The sequence below is a fragment of the Hydra vulgaris genome, chromosome 03, assembly GCF_038396675.1.
Source record: "Hydra vulgaris chromosome 03, alternate assembly HydraT2T_AEP".
Lineage (NCBI taxonomy): Eukaryota > Metazoa > Cnidaria > Hydrozoa > Anthoathecata > Hydridae > Hydra > Hydra vulgaris.
The window spans coordinates 70,106,555-70,130,169 of record NC_088922.1 but is presented as its reverse complement, the minus strand read 5'-3'; the positions used below and the strand labels follow the sequence as shown (position 1 = coordinate 70,130,169).

At 30.2% G+C, this 23,615-nt stretch overlaps 3 protein-coding genes across 6 annotated transcripts in view; 2 read left to right on the top strand and 1 right to left on the bottom strand.

Annotated features, from left to right (window-relative positions):
- Positions 1 to 7,109: 7,109 nt before the first annotated feature.
- On the top strand, positions 7,110 to 8,018 carry LOC136078881 (uncharacterized). The gene is made up of 2 exons (XM_065794698.1): positions 7,110 to 7,172; positions 7,326 to 8,018. Exons 1-2 carry the CDS (start codon positions 7,110 to 7,112, stop codon positions 8,016 to 8,018), a joined length of 756 nt encoding a protein of 251 aa, XP_065650770.1.
- Positions 8,019 to 8,021: 3 nt separating this feature from the next.
- On the top strand, positions 8,022 to 8,615 carry LOC136078880 (zinc finger MYM-type protein 1-like). Its single transcript, XM_065794697.1, has one exon. The coding sequence runs from the start codon at positions 8,022 to 8,024 to the stop codon at positions 8,613 to 8,615; it is 594 nt and encodes a 197-aa protein (XP_065650769.1).
- Positions 8,616 to 10,246: 1,631 nt separating this feature from the next.
- Positions 10,247 to 23,615, bottom strand: part of LOC101238746 (uncharacterized) — a 52,744-nt gene continuing 39,375 nt past the window's right edge. For all 4 annotated transcript variants that reach the window (XM_065794140.1, XM_065794138.1, XM_065794139.1 and 1 more), the window contains exons 7-14: positions 18,124 to 18,237; positions 17,917 to 18,023; positions 17,764 to 17,840; positions 12,514 to 12,565; positions 11,318 to 11,418; positions 11,161 to 11,233; positions 10,923 to 11,053; positions 10,247 to 10,757 (exon numbers count right to left, since the gene is read on the bottom strand). In XM_065794140.1, the coding sequence (XP_065650212.1) occupies positions 10,362 to 10,757; positions 10,923 to 11,053; positions 11,161 to 11,233; positions 11,318 to 11,418; positions 12,514 to 12,565; positions 17,764 to 17,840; positions 17,917 to 18,023; positions 18,124 to 18,237 (1,051 nt within the window). In that variant the 3' untranslated portion in view covers positions 10,247 to 10,361. The remainder of the gene's footprint in view (positions 10,758 to 10,922; positions 11,054 to 11,160; positions 11,234 to 11,317; positions 11,419 to 12,513; positions 12,566 to 17,763; positions 17,841 to 17,916; positions 18,024 to 18,123; positions 18,238 to 23,615) is intronic.

Genomic DNA, 23,615 nt, shown 5'->3' with positions numbered 1-23,615 from the left:
ATTTAGAATTAAAACGTGTTAGAACTGACATCTTTGTTAGTTCATCATATTTTACTTTTATATTAATCAGTATGGCACCGCGAAAATATTATTCTAGTGATATTAAAAATAAAATAGTTAAGTGTTTTAAAATTGATATTTCTCGAAATTTTCAAGTTCCAAAAGGTACAGTTTCAAAAATTATTAAAAAATTCAAAGAAAGGGGAACTGTGGAAGTGAAAATGAAACCTGAAAGACCAAGAAAAACAACAAAAAGATTGGATAAAGTTATAAAAAATACTTCTACAAAAGATCCTAGAAAGTCATCAAAGGATATAAAAGAAGAAATCTTGGACCAACATGGAGTTTTATTATCTGACAGGACAGTTCATAGAAGGTTAAATGATGCGGGCTTATTTGGAAGAGTGGCTGTCAAAAAACCGTTAATATCTAAGAAAAATAAGATGGGTAAGATTATTGTTTGCAAGGGAACATTTAAAATGGTCATAAGTTTCCATACTTATGACCAGGCCTAATTTAAAAATTTAATTTTTTTTTGTATATGTTAATAAAAAAAAAATGTTTTATTTTATTAAAAAGTTGTATTACGACTTCAATAAACATATGCATAATATGTAGTAAGTGTTGCATTTTTTATAAATAAATTAAAAGCATTTTTGAAAAGTTTCCATACTTTTGGCCACCACTGTATACATCTTTTAAATGCATATTTAAAAGTAAAATGGCTTATAATTTTTATAAAAAACAAAACATACAAGTTTTAATATATAGTATTCATTTATTAAACAAAAATTCAAAAAAAATAAAACCTGAAAAAAATAATAGCACCACAGCGTTAATGTGTACTTTAAAATAAGGAAACATTATGAGATCATTTGTTTTAAACATTTTACAATAAATATTAGTTATTTCTTAACATATTAGTATTTTGTAGCGTGACCTTTATTGGCAATGACGGCTACACAACGTCTTGGCATTGAATTAACCAAGTCCTGACATCGCTTTAGCGGAATTTTGCTCCATGTCTCCTTAACTACGTTCCAAAGTGACTACTTCGTGGTGGGTTCGGCAGCAGCAACCACCTCCTTTACGTCAGCCCACAAATTCTCGATTGGGTTAAGATCTGGCGACTGTGCTGGTCACTCCATAACGTTCACTATATGCTCCTCAAACCAATTCTTCGCCGTCTTGCTAGTGTGCTTTGGGTCATTGTCCTGTTGGAACACCCAGGACAACGGCATTTCATAGTCTGCATACGGCAACATCACTTAATCCAATATATCAACATAAAAGTGTTGGTCCATAATAATAGTAATGTGATGAATGGAACCTACTCCGTAATAAGAAAAGCATGCCCATATCATTATACTACAACCTCCATGTTTAATAGTTTTGATGGTATATTTTGGATTGTATTCTGCATTCGGCGGTTTTTTGACATACGCCCGAGAGCCTTTTCCACCATAAAGCACAATCTTACTTTCGTCTGTCCATAAAACATTGCTCCATTTTTCGAGTGGCCAATTTAAGTGTTTTTTAGCAAACGCAATACGCTTTACAACATGTCGGGCACTTAGAAGTGGAACTTTTCTGGGGCTACAGGCTTTTAATCCATTACTCGCAGACAACTCCAAACTGTTTGTACTGTTGCATCAATGTTAAAGTCCTTTTTTAGATCGGTAGCTGTTTTAAAAGGTTCCTTTTTAGCTTGTTGGACCAAGCGATTGGCCAGCAATATTGAAATAGAACGTTTTCGACCACATGTTTCAGGCTTTTCTTGAAATTTTATGGCATTTCTTATCATTTTATTGAAACACTCAACTAAACGACCAACTTCTCTATAAGGTATCAACCTTCGGATCAGTTCTCGTTTTTCTGCACTACAATGCTTTCCGCGTCCCATCTTTAAATAGTCAACTTTCCAAATCGCTTTCCAGACAAGCCAAATCATTTACCTTCTCTACTCGACTTATATTTTGTTTCTGATCCTAGTCAGTGCTCAATTTTTCAACATTCACCCTTAGGTGCTTCTGATCACGATTTGATCTCTAAAAACTGTTATCTGATTCTTCTTCATTATCAGAATCTTCCTATCATCGTACCTCTTATTCATTAAACCTGACTAGGACTCTTTCCATGATTTTCTACGTGATAGCCCTTGGGTAGATTTTTTTCGTCTTCCGGCAGATAAATATACTAATTACATAACTTCTTGGATTCAGGCTGGCACGGAATCTTTTATTCCTTCCTGACAATTTAGTCAAGCCTCTTCTCCATAGTTTTTCTCACATTGTGATGCTGTAATTTCCAATCGAAGTCGTTACTTCCATATTTATCAGCAAAAAAATTCTCCAAAAAATAAAAGTCTATTTACTATTGCTAGAAACAATTGTAAAAAGGTTTTGTCTAACGCCAAAGCCCGCTATTCTCAGGTCATAAAATTCGCATTTCATCACAAAAATCAGGCTTTCGTGACTTCTGGAGAACCTTAAGCAGTATCAATAATATAGGCAAATCTGTAATTCCACCTCTCTTGTGTGGTCAAGACTTTGTCATCTCACCAAAAAACAAAGCTGAATTGTTTGCTAAGAGCTTTTCATCAATATCATCTCTTGATTCCACTAGTTGCGTTTTACCTAATATAGCCATCAAACAGGTTGATCTATTGCTTGACATTCATATCTCTTCAGCTTCTGTATCCAAAGTAATTTCCTGCTTAGACTCTTCTACAGCTTGTGGTCCAGGCAACATACCTGTTGTAGTCTTGCAGAAGTGTTCTCCGGAGTTATCGTCTATACTTTCAAAACTACTTAACAAGTGCTAATCAGAGTCTTTTTTTCCAGCCTGCTGGAAAGCGGCATCTGCTATCCCTATTTCAAAAATTCAAGAGAACAATCTGACTTGTCGACTACTATCCGATTAGTCTTCTTTTTATCCTAAGCAAGGTTTTTGACTTTTAATTTAACAAACACTTAATCTCTAATCTTAGATCTTATAACTTACTTTCTAATCATCAATATGAATTTCGATCTTCTCGTTCTACAACTGATTTGCTAACAGTAATAACCGATTGGTTTTATCGTGTATTAGATAGAGGTGGAGAGATTAAGGCTATCGCTCTTGACATTTCTAAAACTTTTGATAACTTTTAGCATGCTGGTCTTGTCCATAAGGTTTCTTCTTACGGTGCATCTGGTAACATCTTTAATATTATTGAATCCTTCCTTTCCAATTGTTGTATAAAAGTTGTCCTCAATGGGCACTCTTCTTCATATCCTGTAACTTCAGGGGTTCCTCGAGGCTCTATCCTTAGTCCTATACTCTTTTTAATTTACATTATCGATCTTTCAGAAATTCTCCTTTCTAAGGTGGCATTGTTCGCTGATGATACAACCATTTATTCTTGTCTTGAGGCTCACAGTGGCCGATGAACTTTAATTCAGATAAAACCCAATTTTTTCAGACATAAGTTGACGCAATAATTTAGGTCTTTCTATATTTATAAACGGTAATATACACGATGAGTCATCTACCCTTCCTCTTCTAGGATTGACTCTTACTTCCGATCTTTCTTGGAAACCTTATATCAAATCCATTGCAAAATTAGCATGTGCTAAGGTTGCATCTCTTTATTGTGCACGACACTTTCTTATTCCGGATTCTATTCTTTATCTCTATAAATTCGTACTTGTATGGAATACTGTTTCCATTTCCTGGGCGGATCTTCCAATGATGCTCTTTCTCTTTTAGATAAGATGCAAAAACGCATTGTAAATATAGTTGGACCTGCTCTTGCAGCCAACCACCTATCATTATCAAATCGTCGTAATGTTGCTTTTCTTTCTCTTTTCTACAAGTTCTATAACGGGTATTGCTCTAAAGAGCTAGCGTCTCTTGTGCCATAAACTAAAATTCATTCTCGTGTTACTCGTCATTCAATTAAGTCTCATCTTTTTTCTGTGACTATTTTTACGTGCTCCGAAAACTCTTATTCACCTAGTTTTTTTTCTTGAACATCAGTTCGAATTCCTTTCCTTCATCTTGCTTTTCTGATTCATATAATTTGAAATCTTTTAAGTTGTCTGTCAATCGTTATCTTGCTCTACAAACTTCATCTTTTCTCTTACAGCAACTTCCAGCTCTAATAGTGATTGCTTGTAGCCTTGTTTGAAACGAAAGTAATAAAAAAAAAGTTGAAAAAAAAGATCCGTTTTTGACAGTTTTGAGTATTTATACCACTATTTAGCACTTTATGTTCTCTATTGTTTGATCAATTATTAATGAGTCATTAAGATTTTTTATTTTAACTATTTCACAAAAATTAATTATTTTAACTATTACGCAAAAACTTATTTGTTCATTATGTTAATATGATGTTTTTGGACTCAGTGCATTTCCCTTATATACCGACGATATATCAATTTTAAGCCAGTGAAATTATCATTGGCATTATCAAACATACTTTTAAGATGAGAAAAAATAGAAAGTGTGAACCTGCCGAAACAGTTTATTTTACCCAAACTGAAAGATTCTAATCAAATCTGCTAAACTGAATGATTAAAGGAAAGTTAAGTAGAACCGATGTGATCGTAATGACTTTTATAATGAACTGCTACGATGATTACAGTAGAAAGCAACGATGGAAAAGCAGAAGATGGGGAAATGATTAGACATAGCTGATAAAATTGCTGTAAATGGAAATAATTCATAAATATACACTTCGTGAAGATTCACTGTAGTTTATGATATCATTTTCTATAACTGAAAATTAAAATGAGCAGTTATTGTTAAATGTTAAAAGGCCTGTTTTAATTGGTTTATAGGTTCTTTAAATATATATATATATAAAATATATCCCCTTCAAAATAAAAATTATTAAACCATTAACAAAAATTTACTAAGGGGGTAGTGCAGTTTTTTTAAGTTTCCCAAAAGTTTACATTGTTGGACTCTTACGCCCTTTTAACAATATTCATTATATTTGACAGAGGCTATTAAAATTTTTAAATGACAAGCTTATATATAGTTTTTAATAATTTTCAAACTCATTTTTTAAATTTAAATAGACTATTTACTTTTAATAATGTATATGTTTACAAAGGCTACTCTCCTTTATATTATATTGGTATGTAAGGTAGCGAGGGGCAAAATGAGATACTTAAGCACTAATTTATCTAATTTGTCTAACAACTTTTGAAAAAACAATTTTATATTTTTCTAATCTTTGACCATCAGGGCCGGTGCAAGGGCTATGCGAATTATGCGGTCGCATAGGGCGCCGACTTTTCTGGGGCGCCACGCTGGCGTAGCTAATGTTTATTTTTTCGTTTTTTTTTTAGTTTTAATTTGGATTTAAAAAAGTAAAAGTTAAAAATAATAATTGGCGTCTTTAATGTGTACAAGTAGTGAGTTGTTTACATATTAGGGGCACCAAAGTTGATATGCTAGACTATTGATTTTGTAAATATTTGCTCAGCACTTCAATGAAAAAATTAAATAAATCAAAAAGTAGTAGTTAGGTGATTGTTTGAAAGAACAAGTTTGTTAGTTTATTGTTTATTTAAATCGTGTTTATATGCATTTCGTTGGAAAAAAAATTATATACAGAACAGTCAAAGGCCTTCGAAAGTACCAAGTCTTGTACGAAGTCTTGTTTTAAAATAAAAGCTTTAATTTCAACTCCTCTCCAACGAAATTTATTGGGAATTAAGTTAAAAAAATTTCCCGCAAATTTAAAAATGTTTTTAAAAATATAAGTAAATAATGCCAAGGTATTTTTTCTTCTTTTCCATTTATTTACGTTTATCGCTTAAACAAGCGTAAATTGTATTTATTATTATTATTTAACTTTTATTTCGCTGATTAAACAATATTACAAAGTTTCACATAATTAACATCGTAAACATAAAAAACCTTTATAAAAAACGTTTTTAATCTTTTTAATTTATAATATATATATATACTGTTATAACTTATATCATCAAATCCTAAACTTTTATTGGGTTTTAATAAAGAGACTGCGTCTAGTAATTCTTTTTCTGTAAGTTTATAATTAGACATAACATTAAGGTTGGTTGAGGTTAAGTACGAACTAAAGTGTGATTGAGTAGTTGCTATATTAGATGATAAAGTAGGACCTATATTTACAAAAAACTGGTTAAGTGTTTCAGCGACTAAGGATTTATTTACAATTTGTTTGTTATTAAATTTAAGATTTAAAGGAAGTAAATTTCTGTATAAGCTTTTTTTTCCAATTACCTCCTTAATAATATGCCAAGTTTTTTTAGAATCATTTTTGTGCTTTATTAATTGTTCAGAATAGTAACGTTTCTTTGAGCGTTTTAAAATTGACTCAAATAGCCGTTTATAGTTTTTATAGGTAGTTTCATTTTTAAGAGTTCTTTTTTTAAGAAACTTGTTATATAAGCGTTGTTTTTTTTTTGAAGATTTAAGAATGCCCTTCGTGATCCAAGGGTTTAAAAGTGTTTTTGTTTTGATTACTTTAGTCAACAAGGAATGCCTTGTTATAAAGATTAAGAAACTCTGTTAGAAAAATATCATACGCTTTATTGGCGTTTAGATTTAGTTTTAGGGTGTCCCAGTTAACACAGGATAGAAGCTTATAAAAATGACTAATAGAAGTGTCGGCAAATAATTGAGTTAAAAAAAACTAAATCAAAATACAGTTGTATATATGTATGCATATAAATATATATTACAATTCTGAAAATTAGTAAACAAAATAAAATAAATGATAATAAATACGGCAAATTAATTTTTTTTGGTGTAAAAATAAAAAACAAACAAAAATACAAAAATAAAAGATAAAATATTAAAAAATACTTTTAACAAATTTTACAAACAAAAGATTTCTATGCCATTTTAAAAAAGTGAAAAAAGTAGGGTTATGTAAGTTGGAAAAAATCAACTAAAAACCTTTGTAATAATCATCTTTCATCCACTACTAAAAATGAACTTTAAAAATAATGTTATTTTTGTATAAAACCTCAATTAGTAAAATAATCATCGTTACTGTTTCAGAACTCTGGTGTCGAGGAAAATGCGGTCACTTCGTCACTATCATGGGACTCGCTTGAAGCGAATGTGGAATGTGGCCACCCAGAATTACAGATGACATTCGTCAAGTGCTTGTTGTAAAAGGATCAGTGCAGGTTAAAAATATTAACTTTCCTATTGACAGTATTTCAGGCAGACGGTTCACAGTTGTCAATTACAAAACTAAGTTGCCAAATGGATAAGACATTGACAGGGATTGGCTAGTGTATTCAATATCTAAAAATTTAGTATTTTGTTTTTTTTGCAAGCTATTTAGTACTGATGACATATATCTTTCTGGAACAGAGGGGTACTCTGATTTGCAAAATATGTCAAATGTTTTACTTACACATGAAAGGTCAACCTCTCACGGAAATGCGCCCATTTCTTATCGAGAACTTGCCACGAGATTGCAATTAGGCAACACTATTGACTCCCAACATCAACGTATGATTCAAGCTGAAACTGACCATTGGTATGCAATTTTAAAACGACTTGTTTGTATTGTGCAATTCCTTGGCACTCAAGGATTAGCTTTTCGTGGAACAAGTGAAACAGTTTTCAAAGAAAACAATGGAAACTTTATAAAACTTGTTGAAAGCATTTCAAAATTTGACACTGTCCTTTCTGAACATCTTCGTCGGATAACTGCCAAAGAAACTCATCTGCCTTATTTAAGCAAACAAAATGAGTTTATTGTTCTTCTTTCCTGGAAAGTTACAGAGCATATCGTGTGTGAACTGAAAAAAGCTTTGTATTATTCTATAATTCTTGACTGCACTCCTGACTTAAGTCGTACAGAACAAATGACCCTTGTAGTTCGGTTTGTCTATGCAGTTCCAGGTCAAGAAGTAAACGTAAGGGACCATTTTCTTGGATTTGTTCGGGTCTCAGATACATCTGGGCAAGGGTTGACAGCTTGCTTGTTAGACGAGCTTTCAAAAAAAGGAATATCTTTATAAAATATGCGTGGCCAAGGTTATGATAATGGATCAAATATGAAGGGAAAGAATGTAGGAGTACAAAAAAGGATCCTTGACCTTAACCCACGAGCTTTTTTTGTTCCTTGTGGAAGTCATTCATTAAACCTTGTTGTCAATGATGCAGGATTTTCCTGCACTTTAGCTGTTAACTTTTTCAACAATATACAGGAACTTTATAACTTTTTTTCTGGATCAAACCATAGATGGAATATATTAACAAACCATGTAACTAACTTGACTGTAAAACCTTTAAGTGAAACCCCTTGGGAGAGCAGGATAAACGCCCTCGAACCTTTGCGATACCATATTGATGAGATTTATGACGCAGTCTATGAATCAACGTTAGATTCTATGATTGATGCTTTTGGAAAATGTACCGCTATGGGAATTGCCAAAAAAATTACAGATTTCAAATTCCTCTGCTGTTTGGTCACTTTTTATGATGTTTTGTTCAAAATTAATTTAGTAAGCAAAACACTTCAGATGAAAACTGTTGATTTGCAGGGCGCTTTGAAACTAATTGAAAGTGTTAAGTATTTTTTTGGAGAACTTGGGATCAGAAAATGGACTGAATAACGTTATTACAGATGCAAAGGAACTAGCCGAAAAACTGGACACCAATCCAAATTTCTCTGATGAAGTAGTGGTTAGACCAAGAAAGATCAAAAGGCAATTTTCCTATGAAAGCAAAGATGAACCTGTGAAGTCGGCAAAAGAGTCTTTCAAAGTAAATTTCTTTTTTGTAGTTTTAGACACTGCAATTAATTCATTGTCAGAAAGATTTGAACTGATGGAAAATCACAGCAAACATTTCGAATTCCTCTATAACTTGAAAAAAATAGACAAATGTGAAACATATGCAGTTAAAGAAAAGTGCAAAAACCTGCGATCCATTTTGACAGCTGATGGCAAGAGTGACATCAATGGGAGTGGACTGTTTTGTGAAATTGTAATTTTAGCTCCAATGTTGCCAAACGATAGCTGCCCCAAAACAACACTGGCTTATATTACAAAAAAACGCTTGATCGACATCTTTCCCAATGTGTATGTAGCACTGATAATTTTGCTTACCCTCCCCGTATCAGTGGCCAGTGGAGAAAGAAAATTATCGAAAATTACCTTCGATCGACTTTTTCTCAGGACCGCCTTTGTGGGATGGCCACATTAGCAATTGAACACCAGGTTCTGAGTACAATTGAAACCGATTCATTTCTAAAAGACTTTGATAAAGTTAAGGTAAGAAAATTTGTTTCTAAAAGTTCCTAAAAGCATTGTGTTTATTAAAGGCTTTACAACTTTTTAAAATTGTTATTCAATACAATGTTAGATTTGTTATTTACATCGTCTATAAAAGTTATTTTACGATGTTTATTATTTTATGCCACTTTGACGTAAAACAATAAACATCGTAAGACGTAAATCATAAACGCAATTTAAAGACAACACTTTCTTATTAAAAGGTCCAGACCTTTTGTTGTCTCTTGTAAAATCCTCTTAGAAAATCTCTTCCTGCAGCACTATTATTAGGGTGGTTCAAAAAAAACCTTTTTTAAAATAGCCTGCTACACTTAACTAAATGTGTTCTATATAATACAAAAACACTAGGCTTAAAATTTTTTTGAATAAAAAATGTTTAGGGGAGCCTTATGACCCTTAAAAATTTGACAGGTCCCTAATGTTTTAAAAAAAAGTTTTTCTAACGTATGTCAACCTGGTACTCAAAAAAAGTGAAATTATATAAAAACTTCAAAAATAATAATCAATTTACATAAAAAATATGTTTAAAAAAATTATTATAAAAAAACTTAAAAATATTGACTTTTTTTATTTTCATCTTAAAAACAATTTTTTAGACGATTTTTAGACGATTATATCTGAAAAAAATATTCTTATGTAAATAAATTATTTTTGAAGTTTTTATATAATTTCGCTTCTTTTGAGTACCAGGTTGACATACGTTAGAAAAATATTAGGGACCTGTCAAATTTTGAAGGGTCTAAAGATCCTTAAAAATTTGACCTGTCAAATTTTCACGGATTTATATAAATATATATATATATATATATATATATATATATATATATATATATATATATATATATATATATATATATATATATATATATATATATAAAATATATATATAATATAAATAATAAAATAATAAAACCATTTTTTTAAACAAACTTTTAAAAAATTTTAAAAAATTGGAAAAATTTTTTCATGTATTAAAAGCCATTTTTTTTTCTTTACAACGTCAAACTCGTGATAATAAATTAGAACAAGTATAAATGTTGCCGCTATATAAACAGTGACGCTGTTTTAGTCATCGTATACAGTGACGTTACTAATTTCTTTTATATCTCTTCGATCTCTTTTTTCTCGATATCGATATTCTCTGCTACGTTCTCTGCTTCTACTCCGATTTCTGCTCCGACTTCTTCGACGATCCCTATGGTGACGTTCATTTAATCTCCGATGGCCATATTTATTGTCTCTATGCTCTTCTTGAAACCGACGATCACGCGTTTTTTCAGAACTAAGATAACGAGATTTACTTTCATTTTCTAAATTCTCGCTTTTAGTATTATTTATTTTTTCTTCTATATTGTGCTGCATGGCAATTGGTGGAGACTCAGGTACTGCTGATTCAGTTTGCTGCTGCTCATAGAGTATTGTTAAATACAGCATTTGTTGTTCAATGAGATCACGCAAAACCTATAAGAATAGTCAATTAGGTCATGCAAAACCTGAAAAATAGCTAAAATAACCCGACCTCTCTTCTTTTTCTTTAAAAAAAAAAAAATCAATATAGTTACGCAAAACCTAAATAATAACATTTTTAAATCTATAAACATTTTAAAATGCGGTTTTAAAACCTGCCTCAGTAAAAAATAATTTTTTTGTCATATTGTTTTTTCCGCGATATGATTGTCTTCTTCTTTTGTAATCTCGTAATTCAGCCATGACTTCTAGATGAGTTTTTTCGCCTCGATCAGCAAACGCTGCTACAACTAGCAAGAAAATAAATAAATAAAGTAAAATAAATAATCAAAATAACAACAAAAGTTCAGGTAAGTCACAAAAGCGAAATAAATTTTGTTAAAAAAACTAAAAAAACCTCTCATCTGTTCCTCCGTGTCGTTTAACAACTTTTCAAATGATTCACTACATTGGTTGATCATACGTCCTATCTACAAATAAAGTATTTAACTGAATTAGTATAATTTAAAAAACCCTGACATAAAATTGAAATAAATTTTTAAAAACCTTTCAACCTCGCAAACTTTTTCATACATCGACAAGCGTTGCTCTCGTGTTAAGTTATATAATATCCAATCCGAAGGAGGAGATTTCATACCAATGATCAAATCATTACCTAAAACATTCAGATGCAATCATAAACAAAGGTAAATTAATTACAAAAACAACTGCAAAAAAAATATCTTAAAACTCGATTGCGTTTACTTGTGTGTGTACATTCAAGCAAAATGATATTTAATTCCGATGACCTTTAACTAGTTTAATGGCATTCGCTCAAACTTCTACAAATTTTTGATTTATGTAAAAAAAAAATCAGAATTAATATTGATAAAATGTAAAAATAAGATTTGAAAAAAATTGAGAAATAAATGATAAAAATTTCCTTTAGAACCCTAACCCTGACCCTGACTTTCCCTTTAAATTTTATCCTATAAAAAAAACTAAACCTAATTTTTAGGTCTCAAAACATTCGAAAATGATAAATGCTTTTAATAAAACAAAAACAAAAAAAATTCTTGGTTTTGATTTTTTTACAATTTATGTTGTTGTTGTTAAAAAGTTTTTTTATAAAATTTTGTTGTTGTTGTTGATGTTAAAAAGTTTTTTTTTTACATTTTTATATGTGAAATTATATATGAAAATATATCAATTCCTTAAGTTCTATAAAATTAGATAAATTGTTTTACAAATGTGAGGTGCCTGGAAACTAATAAATTTCAATTTATAACTTTTTTCAAAAATAGGATTGTTCTCAGATAAGACTACTTTAAGATAAGACTTCTTTCGCAAAAAAAAAAAAAAAAAAAAAAAAGACTTCTTTAAAACAAGACTTTCTTTCGCAAAAAAAAAAGCACCTACTGCATCACTTTCGCTTACATAATACGAAAACCTGTTTTGAATCATATTACGAATATGAAAACTTGCCTTGAAATATTAGTCTAACACTAATCAGGGTTCACAATTATGGCTTAAGAATATGCTGCTCATCACAATTATGGCTTAAGAATATGCTGTTTATTTCAAACTCCAAGAATAAGAAATTTATTTAAAACCATGTTTTCACATGAGCCTAACCATGATGATCATTATCTTTAGTGTAAGTTAAAAAAAATTAATATCAACTAAGTATTTTATTCTGAAAAAAGTTAAGAACTTTTTAAGTAAGCGAGTAACAAATTTTACAAAATATATATAATTTAATAAACCTGACCAATTTCCTGTCTCCTCACACTAGAGAAAGATTGAAACTCTTTTCGTGTGTGCTTGAAAAAAAATTCAAAATTATATATATATATATATATATATATATATATATATATATATATATATATATATATATATATATATATATAATTTAAAATACATACACATATATATATATATATAAATTATATATATATATATATACATATATATATATATATATATATATATATATATATATATATATATATATATATATATATATACACATATATATACATATATATATATATATGTATATACATATATATATATATACATATATATATAAATATATATAAAATTTAAAATACATACACACATATATATATATAAATTATATATATATATAAATATATATATATATATATATATATATATATATATATATATATATATATATATATATATATATATATATATATATATATATATATATATATATATATTATGTGACCTAAAACTGCTTAAAGTCGGCATCAGGTCGGCACAGAATTAGAGTTCGACAAATTGTCAAAGACGTAAACGTTAATTTGATAAACAAACGCTGATTGCCGACTTTTTTTTAAAACGTCGCACAGTGAAGCATAATGGTCAAAAAGCGGCCAAAACTCAAAATTTTGTAAAGTAATAAACGTTTTGATTAAATTATTGTTCTAATTCAAAAACAAACTTTATTATTAAATTATTAAAACAAATAAACAATAAAAACAAACGTTTTTATTAAATTATTGTTCCAATTCAAACAAACAGTGGGTAATTAAAAACTTTTCAAGTTGTAGACCCCTCCCCTTACCCCCTCTTCCCTCCCCTCCTCCCTTTGATTTTTAATGCAATTTTTTTTAATTTTTAGATTCTAGAAATTATTCTAAAAATATTTTCAAAGTGAAAAAATATTTAATTTAATTAATTCTAGATATTTTGCATGTGTGATTGAGTCTTGCATTTCGTATGGCCTCATTTTGAGCTTCTTGAGCCTCCTCAGAATATGCTCCAATGGGAAGATCCAAATGCTCAGCAATTAAAAATCCATGTTCCAAAACCTTATGAAGTGTAGGTGGCATAATGTACCTAGGATAGATTTCCACTATCAGCTCTGAAGTTTTATAACAGTATGCTTTAAAAGCATCCAAGTTCAGGTGGAATCCACTGCAAACGGCATTCAATATGTTTCTTAGTCTTAAAATGATGTCCAAACTAACTCCTGTTATTTCAGAGAAAGATTCTGCTGCTAGAAATGCCCTCCTTGCAGTGTTTCCTGTATTAGTATTTCCAAATCCCTGCTTAGGAGTATCAACCACTAAGCTTAACACCTCTCTAAACTTTCTTTTGATTTCTTTTTTTCAAGATTTTACAGATAATTTATCTTCTGGAGATCGGGACTGGTATATTTTAATATCCATTTTATATTCCAAGTGAAGAATGAATTCAAAAATTTGTATCCAACAGTGCAGTGTGGATAATCATAAAGCTATGGCTTGCTTAATGCAAACTTTTTCTCTAATTATATCCAGCTTGTTCATTTCACTAGGCTTGGCAGAACAAACATTGCAAGATTGAGTTGAGTTTGTATCTGTTATAGCATTCACTGCCTTGCCGTCCAACATGGTCATCTCAATTTTTATTTTTATTTTTGCTTTCTGGTTAGAGAAGGGGATTTCAAGTTCAAAATCTTGAAGACTTTCTATTTGCTTCCTAACATCTAATTCTTCAGCTCTTGTTGACTCTTTTGCTTTTTTTTGGTATTGCAGGTGAAGAGGCCTGCAAAAGTAGGGGCTTGAAGACATTGGGTTTGACCATACAGTGATGGCCCTTATTTCCAGTTTCAACAGAACAATTGCAGTTTGGAACAAGGATTTTTTGTTTTCAACTCCTGTTGAAAGATCTGTGTCATCAAACCTTTGATTGTATACACTTTGAGATGAGGCTCCATCCATTCCAGCTTTCAAATAGAATTTTCCAGTTGTTTCCGATCCATCTAGACACTCTGTATTAGATAAGCTTATAATTCTTGATAAAGTGTGGTTCACCATTGACTGAACATAACATTTGGCAGATGTGTCTAAAATTTCCAAATTTTCTGGATAACATTTGGATTTTGCATCAAATATTACTTTGACTGAAGGGTATATCTCTGCATTCTGTTTCAGTGAAGAGTTTCTAATAACTTGATATTGTGAATCGCTGAGATCACAAATTATCTTTAATGCAAGGGCCTCTTCTGCTTTCATCATTATTGGATTCGTTTTTGTATTTTCAATAATTTTCCTGGATAGAGCTGGATTTTTAACAGAATGTTTAATAACTTTTGAAAAGTCGGTCTTTCCTGGGCTTGATTTAGCCCTCAACGCAGCAGCACAGGCAAGTTCTTCGGTACAATGGTCACCAATCAAACTAAAAAAATATTTTATATTTTTAAAAAAATGTAGTCATTTAAATAAAATTAACAACCAAAAACGTAGTATATAGATTTTAATATACCTGGATACCTTTCTCCTTTTAGCAACATCTGTATTCAAGATTCAAGATATACAGATGAAACACTTCTCCAGGCATGATGTGAACTCCCAAATTTTTTATTTTAATACTATTGTCAAATGAGGATGTGTTACAAAATATTACGGTTATTATAGCTTGGGAACATGAAAAGCCCAAATAACGGCCCCCTCCAACCCTTTGAGAGGGAGGACAGTATTTTAAACATAATTGTTTTCAAAACTTAAAATAAAATTTAATTTTATCAATAGAATTCAAACTTCATAAAATAATCTTTTGGCGTTCAGAAGTAATGACCACGTACAGTTTACAACCCCCTCATTGTGGGGGGAAAAATATTTTACACAGATTTTTATTTTTTATACGTGTACCCATAAATCCATTTTGGGCAATTTGGGGCAGCTGATTTTTTTTTTAGTTATCCATGATAACATCCCCTAGGATAAAAAAGTCATTTTAGGGTGGAACTCTGCGGAACTTTTGAGATATATTATTTTCAAAAACAATATTTATCGGAAAATTTATATTTTCACCTAATATTTCAATTACTCATTCGGCAAAAGCTATATTCAATATTTTAAGCTTTTTACTTTTGAAAAAGATAAAAGAATGCCTAAATAAAGATTTATGATAAAAAAAAAAAATCATCTAAATAAGTAAAAAAAATAAAAATTTGAAAAGTATAAAAAGTTCGCAAATTTTAGCGAACTTTTTTTACCTTCTACAGGTAGGAAAAAATGCTTCTCTGACTAGGATAGTAGACACGAGAGAACCAAAATATATATTTTTCTTACCATTTGATATTTTTTCTAATAAGTTGTAAAAGAAATTAATGAAAATGGTGTATTAAAAAAATTCCACTTGTGGCCACTTTGTGAGCTTTTCGCTTCATAGTGCTTCGACGTTTTCTTAAAATTATGAAAAATGAACGCAGCATTTTACAGTTAGGTACATACATATATATATATACATATATATATACATATATATATATATATATATATATATATATATATATATATATATATATATATATATATATATATATATATATATATATACACACACACACACATATATATACATATATATATATATATATACATATATATAAATACATTTATATATATACATATATATAAATACATTTATATATATATATATATAAATACATTTATACATATATATATATATATATATATATATATATATATATATATATATATATATATATATATATATATATATATATATATATATATATATATATATATATATATATATATATATATATATGGGTTATATTCAGGCTAAGGATAAAAACTTTCATAAAAAATTTGAGAAATTGATGAGGTCTTCAAACATTACACCAAATATGAAATACATTAAAAGATAATATTTATACATAGTGTGACCCACTATCTATAAATATCTTCTATACCAACCATATAAGTATCTGAAAGAAATGCCATATCAAAAGCTTTCCATAAAGCCTCGCATTCTGGTCTTTTCCATTAGCTTGCTTTATATAGTGTATCTGTAAAGTTTTTGAGATTATTAAATCATTTATTGTTGATGTACTATATTAATTAATTGAAACACTGAGTCCTCTAATAATGAGTCTTTTCAGATTATAATTTACTACTGGCCTATTCTGAAAATATATATACAATCTATTGCTAAATTAGCATCTGCTAAGGTTGCCTTTTCTTTATAAGGCTTACCATTCACTCATCCTTGATTTCATTTTCTACCTCTGTAAATCACTAATTTGTTCCTGTATCAATTACTTTTTTTATATTTGTGCTAGTTCATCTAATGATATTCTTCTATACATGGTCCAAAAATGTATTGTAAATGTAGCTGGACCAGCTTTTTCTGCCAAGCTTGAGACTGTGTCCTATTGTTGCAAGCTTGCATCTCTTATTTTTTTTTGCAAATACTATAATAGTCACCGTTTAAGCCAGCTATTATCACTTATTCTATTAACTAATCTTATGTACCTTATCGTTCAGCAAAGTTCTTCTTATGCACCTTATCATTCAGCAAAGTTCAAAGCTCAATCTTATGTACCTTATCATTCAGCAAAGTTGCACCTTTTCACTGTATCTGTTGCTTTATGTTTTTTTATTTACCTAGTTTTTTTTCCTCACACATCAATGCTTTGGAACGCTTTCTCATCTTCATGTTTTTTTAATTACGTAGTTTTTTTTCCTCACACATCAATGGTTTGGAACTCCTTCCATCTTTTCTTTTCTCATCTTCATATTTTCCTCATACAATTTACAGTTTTTCATGTCTTTTGTCATTTCTCTTGTCGTTTTTTAACAAACAACTTCTTGCTCTTTAACAAAATTATCTGGAAACTACCAATGTAAATAGCTTCTATGTTGGAAGGAAATTTGTTAAAAAAAGAGCTATCCAGTCTCGCGCAACACAAGTAAAATATTGATTATATAAATCAAAATGTGTAATTATAAATAAAAAAGTAATTACATAAATATTGTATTGTATATTATATTTAAGTTCATGGTGACATCATTTAGTTAGGGTTGAAAAAGTAACGTCAGTCACTTACAAGGTTTTACTATGAAAAAATGAAGTACTACCAAAATGTTAAAAAATGTTACTAAAGTAACACGTAACTGTAACCATCTCTAATTTAAATTCAGTTTAAAAGGAAGAAATTGTAAAACTTACTAAAAGCTGAAACTTTTTTTACCTCTGAAATATTATTGGAGATACATAAAGACTTAGCATAAACAAACTTCCATAAGTCTAATACAAAAGTTTCAGCTTCTAAATAAAAAACATTTCAAATACAAAAGCTTTTAAATAACATAAAATTAAAAAGTATAACTAAAGAAAAACTTACCGTTGTTAAAAATTATTTTTGCTTGTTCTGTGAACTTATCAGGATTTATTGATTCCTTTAACCAATTAGTCAGTAAAATTAATGCTTTTTCAACCGAAAAGCTGTATCTAACCATAAAAATTATAACATAAAATTAAAAAAAAAAAAATTAAAAATATTGAAAAAAAAATTAAGAAAAAAAATGTTTAAAACATTTTATAGGCATACCTCTTCATGTTGTTCAACTTTTCTTGTAAAAATGAATAAAGAACGTCTGCTGGCACCTTTTCTACATTTAACTGACTATATGTGATCGGAATTTTGACCCAGGAATATATAAATCTTAAAATAACAAAACACAACTAAAAAAATGTAATTAAAAACTTTTTTTTTTAAAGTTTCAACGTTCAAAACTTTATTATAGAGTATAAAAACAATTTGTATATATGTAACAATATACACAATTGCTCTCTTTATTGACTAACTCCTCCCCCCTCCACCCCCCACCCCACCCCCTCCCCACAAACACACACTGAATCCACTTGTGGGTTATTCTTTCTTTTAAAAAAATAACAACTTGAAAAATATTTGATAGTATGTTTAATATTCTAATTAAATAAGAAACAATGCAGGATCAAGGATGGAACCACAAAAATTAATGCAAACCAAGAGTATTGAGCTTTGAGGACAACTTTGATATGATTATAATGCAGTTAGAAAGGGATGGTTTAACAACCTCAAAACCTTTAACAGACACATTACAATACATAATTGTAGTTTTTATCTCCTCTAGCCAGGAATGAATTATTGTATTTTTTATCTCCTGTAGTCAGGAATGCATTATTGTAATTTTTATCATCTCCTGTAGTCAGGAATGTATTATTGTACTTTTTATCATTTCCTATAGTCAGGAATGTATTATAGTACTTTTTATCATCTGTAGCCAGGAATGATTTATTGTAATTTTTTTTACCGGTTACACAATATAAGGTAACTTTGTTGTTGTGTATAAAAAATGAAGGATGATAGAGTAAGATAAATAATATATGTTGTAAATAAACATAAATAACATAATTGCATAAAAAACTAACATTAGAACATGAATGTGAAATAATTGGAACAGCATACTTAATTACTTTATGCATGAGACTGAAACTATCGAAAAATAAAAAGTTTAAAACTTTAGTAAACAGAAAGAAAAGAAAGATCAAGGTTCAAGAATTCAATTTTCAAGATTATAATCTTATGATTTGTCAATCGTTTGATTTTAATCTGTTAGCAATATAGATAGTGTTTCCTGAATTTGCAGATCCATAAAACATCTCTTATAATAATGATAGCAAGTCTGAGAAGATTAATTTTTATAAAGTTAGTTCTACTTGTGAACAGCCATCGGCTGATCAAAATGCTCTAGTACAGAATCTACACTATTCAAAAGAATATGCTGATCTTTGAGTACCATGTTTAAAACAACAATGTAAGTGTTACCTGGCTAGCATTTATCTGTCTACTGAAATCAATATAAAAAATTCTCATTGTGCTTATATTCAAATAATTTTTAATGCCTGGGTATACAAAGCTTATGCATTTTTTATGCTTTTGCGACATTAGTGATGATGAAGTCAGCAGTTACAAACACAGAATGGATTGATAGAAAAGAGCATTTGAACATCAAAGATTTGTCTTTTTTTGATCTGGCCTCCATTATTCTACCACCTTAATATAACAACTATAACCTACTTTTTAAGATGTGTTACACAAATGGTCTGATAAATAGAAGGCCAACTTTTTCAAATAAAAGATCGTATTAACCAAGGCTGATGGGCCTGCCCCCCTCAAAATTTTTTCTAAAGAACCTATTTTTTTTAATAGGAATTTCAAGATATATAGGACCATATCACATTTACACACACCGTAGTGTGTATGTACATGTGATACTAAAGTTTAGGTAGAATTACTAATTTATTAAGTGTCATTTTAAAATATGTTTTACACAACTAACTCAGTGTCAGGGTCAGGTGTATGGTCATCATGATCACCCTGCTACTGGTAACATGTAACCCAGTGCAACCTGTTCTATATCTTGCTGCCTTCTGGGATTCGCTTACTAAGCAAAGGCTAGAAGTGTACTTTCTGTTATCAATACTATTTAATATCAGTCATGTCAATAGATTGTTTTTTTTTGTCTTTAAAATGGTTTGGAGGTGCCTTAATTACTGTGTTAGCTCACCTGTAAATTACTTGATATGTATGTGTGTTCTGTCTAAACCTATAGTGCAATATTTACTCACCCTTAAGATGTTACCTGTATATATGTGTTTTGTTCGAAGCTTTTGGGTGGTGTTCACTCATTCACATGTTACTATATGTATGTTTATGTTTTGTCTGAACCTCTGGCACAGTGTTGATTCACCTAGAAGTTACTATATATATGTTTGTGTTCTGTCTGAGATGCAGGCACGGTGTTCACTTACCTGTAAGTTTATTTATATTTGTGTTTTGTTTAAATCTTTGATGCAGTGTGAGCTCAGTAACCAACTAGTGACTATAAAACTATAAAACCTACGCACACTTTAATCTCTAGTATTTTGTTATATTAAATGTTTTTCCTAATGCATTTCCAAAACAATCCCATCAATCTTTTTAAGTAATGCTTACAGGTAATAACTCTTTTTAATTACTCCGGGCCAGGTCAGATTCAGGATCAACACCCTGCTATTGGTATCATGTAGCCCAGTATTACCTGCCCCATGCCCTGCTACCTTGTAGGATTTGCTTTTTTAGGCAAAAGCTAAAGAGAAATAAACTCCGACTTAAAAATCCCCTGCTTTCAGGCTCTTGGCTGAGTAAAGGCTAAAGATAGTGTCATGATAAAAATACTCATCTTGGGCAAAAGTTAACAGCAATTGGTTAAAATTCTCTTGCGTTGGGGCTCTTGGTTAAGTAATGGCTAGAGATAGTGTCTCAATAAAAATATTCATCTTGGGTAGATGTTAAGTGCATCTAGCTACTGTCTTGTAGAAGACCTCCTAGGCTAAGATTTTAGGGGTAAGCAGAATAGTGCTGTTTATCAGCCTCAAACCCTCTTCATCATCTAGTAGGCTGACGTAGACATAAACTTGTGATACATTTTTTCCCGCTTAGGATAAGGAATGCTGGATATTCTTTATTCTATTATTAGTACTTTGCCTAATTGATAGTGGCTATGTAACTCTTCCTGTTATCTCCTAATGAGGGTACAGCTAGTAGTAAGGTTTCCGAAACTCTGTGGCAACTCTCAGAGAAGCTAATTCCTTCAACTGCTGTAAAACATCAGAGTATTAACAGTGCCATGTTGCACATGAATGATGTTTGGTGTGCACTGTAGAGGCCACATAAGGAGCTCTAAGTTATGACTTTGATTTAATTAACAGGATTGAGACAACTAGATAGCTCATTGCTTGGGATGCTGTGCTCTGTATATGAATGAGTCAAGTATCTTCTCACTAACCCTAGCTTGTGTTCAATTTCTCCTTTAGGTGGTTCCGACCATGCAAAGATCTCTATAAACTTTTCATCTCATACTTCTTCTTCAGACTCACCCTACCATTGCACTATTTACTACTACCCTAAAGCTAACATCATTCTTTTTGTAATTTTCTTCATAACAGTCATAATGGTCCTTGGTGTTGTCTGATGTTATCTGATGCTAGGCTGCATTATTCCCAGTTTACAAAATTTTGTATCTTATCTCAGAAGTTAGGCTCTAGTGACTTTTGGAAAATCTTAAACAGCTTCATTAACAAAGTCTGACATTCCATCTTTCATTCATGGAGTTGATCTTATTACCTCTGCCAATGATAAGGCTTAACTATTTGCAAAGAACTTGTCTTCTAACTTGACTCTTGAATCTTATGGTCATACTTTTTTTTCTATTCCAATTAAACAGGTTAACCTTAACCCTGACCCTAACCCTGACCAATGCAATAGTGGTGTAGTGGTAGAGCGCTCATCTCATAAACAAGAAGTTCTGAATTCGATCTCTACCATCCCCCTGGTAATAATGCGCTCAACTTATTTGTCCGCACAGCGGCCATGGTTGTCAAGGTTTGTGTTTTGAAGTTATAAAGTTGAGAAAGGGTTGTAACCACAATTTAAGTAGCCTTCCCGGCTAAAGTGGCATTCATGATCTTGATACAGTGAGTTAAAAAACCCATAGTTAGACATTCAAATCATTCCAGCTTTCGTTGCTCAAGTCATATCTCAATTAAACTCCTTTACTGCTTGTGGTGGAGACAACATTCCTATTGCAGTCTTACAAAATAGTTCTTCAGAACTCTCTCCTATTTTCTCTAAACTATTTAATAAGTGCTTGGCTGAGTCTTGTTTTCCTGACTAATTGAAAATGGCATCTGTGGTTCCAATTTTTACAAAACTCCAAAAAACATTCTGACCTCTCCAACTTATTCCCTGTATGGAATACAGTTGTCATAGTAAGGCTGGTTCTTCTAATGATGCTTGTTGGGAGTGAATCAGAATGTTAAAAAAAAAAAAATTAATATTTTTAAATTTTTATTATTGAAGATAAAAAAAATTGATGTCACTGCTCACATCTCTACAACCAAAACTTTTCAATACCACTGATATAAATCTACAATCAAATTATAAAAGAAATGATCTTAGCATAAAGATATATAAAATTATACTATTAAAATTATAATACAGTTTAATTCCTAATTTTATTTTTACATAATAGTTATAATCTAAAATATATAAATGTTATACCAAACTGTGGGATAATTAGGTTTTTTAATGTTTTTTTAGTTGATAATGCCTACAACTTTTATATACTTGTGTCAGCGCGTGTGTTAGTATGTGTCTATTATGCAATATAGAGAAACTATTATGCAATATAGGGAAACTAATTTGAACAAAAACATAGTTTTGTAATTTTTTTTCTCTTTTGCAAAAACTTTTTTTTTTTACATTGTATGTGTCAAGTAAATGTTTCAAGTATTTTTGAACAAATATTGCATTTGCAGAGCCTTAAGCAAAAATATACCTTGTTCAGAATAGCCCCATGCAGGGGCTAATCCAAACAAAAATGTGCGCAAAAAAAGTTTGTTAATATTATTTTTATTTAAATTGCATGATATTTTTTTAAGTAAAATGTATTCCAGAGTTATTCCTAATATCAATAGACAAAAATAATGGGTGTATTTGAAGAAATATGCAAGGATAAAATTCTTCATAAAACTTTTTTTTTAAATATACTTTGAATTTGCTTTTTTTTTTACGCAAGTTTTATATTTTTATTTTTTGAAACTACTTCTTCTTTTTTTCTACAAGTTTTTTTTTTCAACTTTGTCAGTGAGAACCTTGCCACATTCTGCTTGCACTCATTTTCTTCATTTTCTTTTACTGCTTATAGCTGTTAGAGTGTCTTTGGAAGGAGTTGGCAATAACACATTTAAAATAGCAGCTCAAAGTTCATGATGAGGACAGTTATAATCTTTTTTATGCTCTGCCGTCACCAACACTTTTTTGACAGCTTTTGATGGATCGAACAGATACCTGAGGCTCTAAAACCAGATTCTAAATTTTTTCTGTTTAATTTCAGCCAAGCTTATCTTATTAAATTTGTAAAAATAGCCTTGACCACCAACATATGGTTTTCAAGGCTATTTTTTTGGTTTGAAGAAACCGATGTCTAAAGGTTGTAAAGTGTGACTGTTATTTGG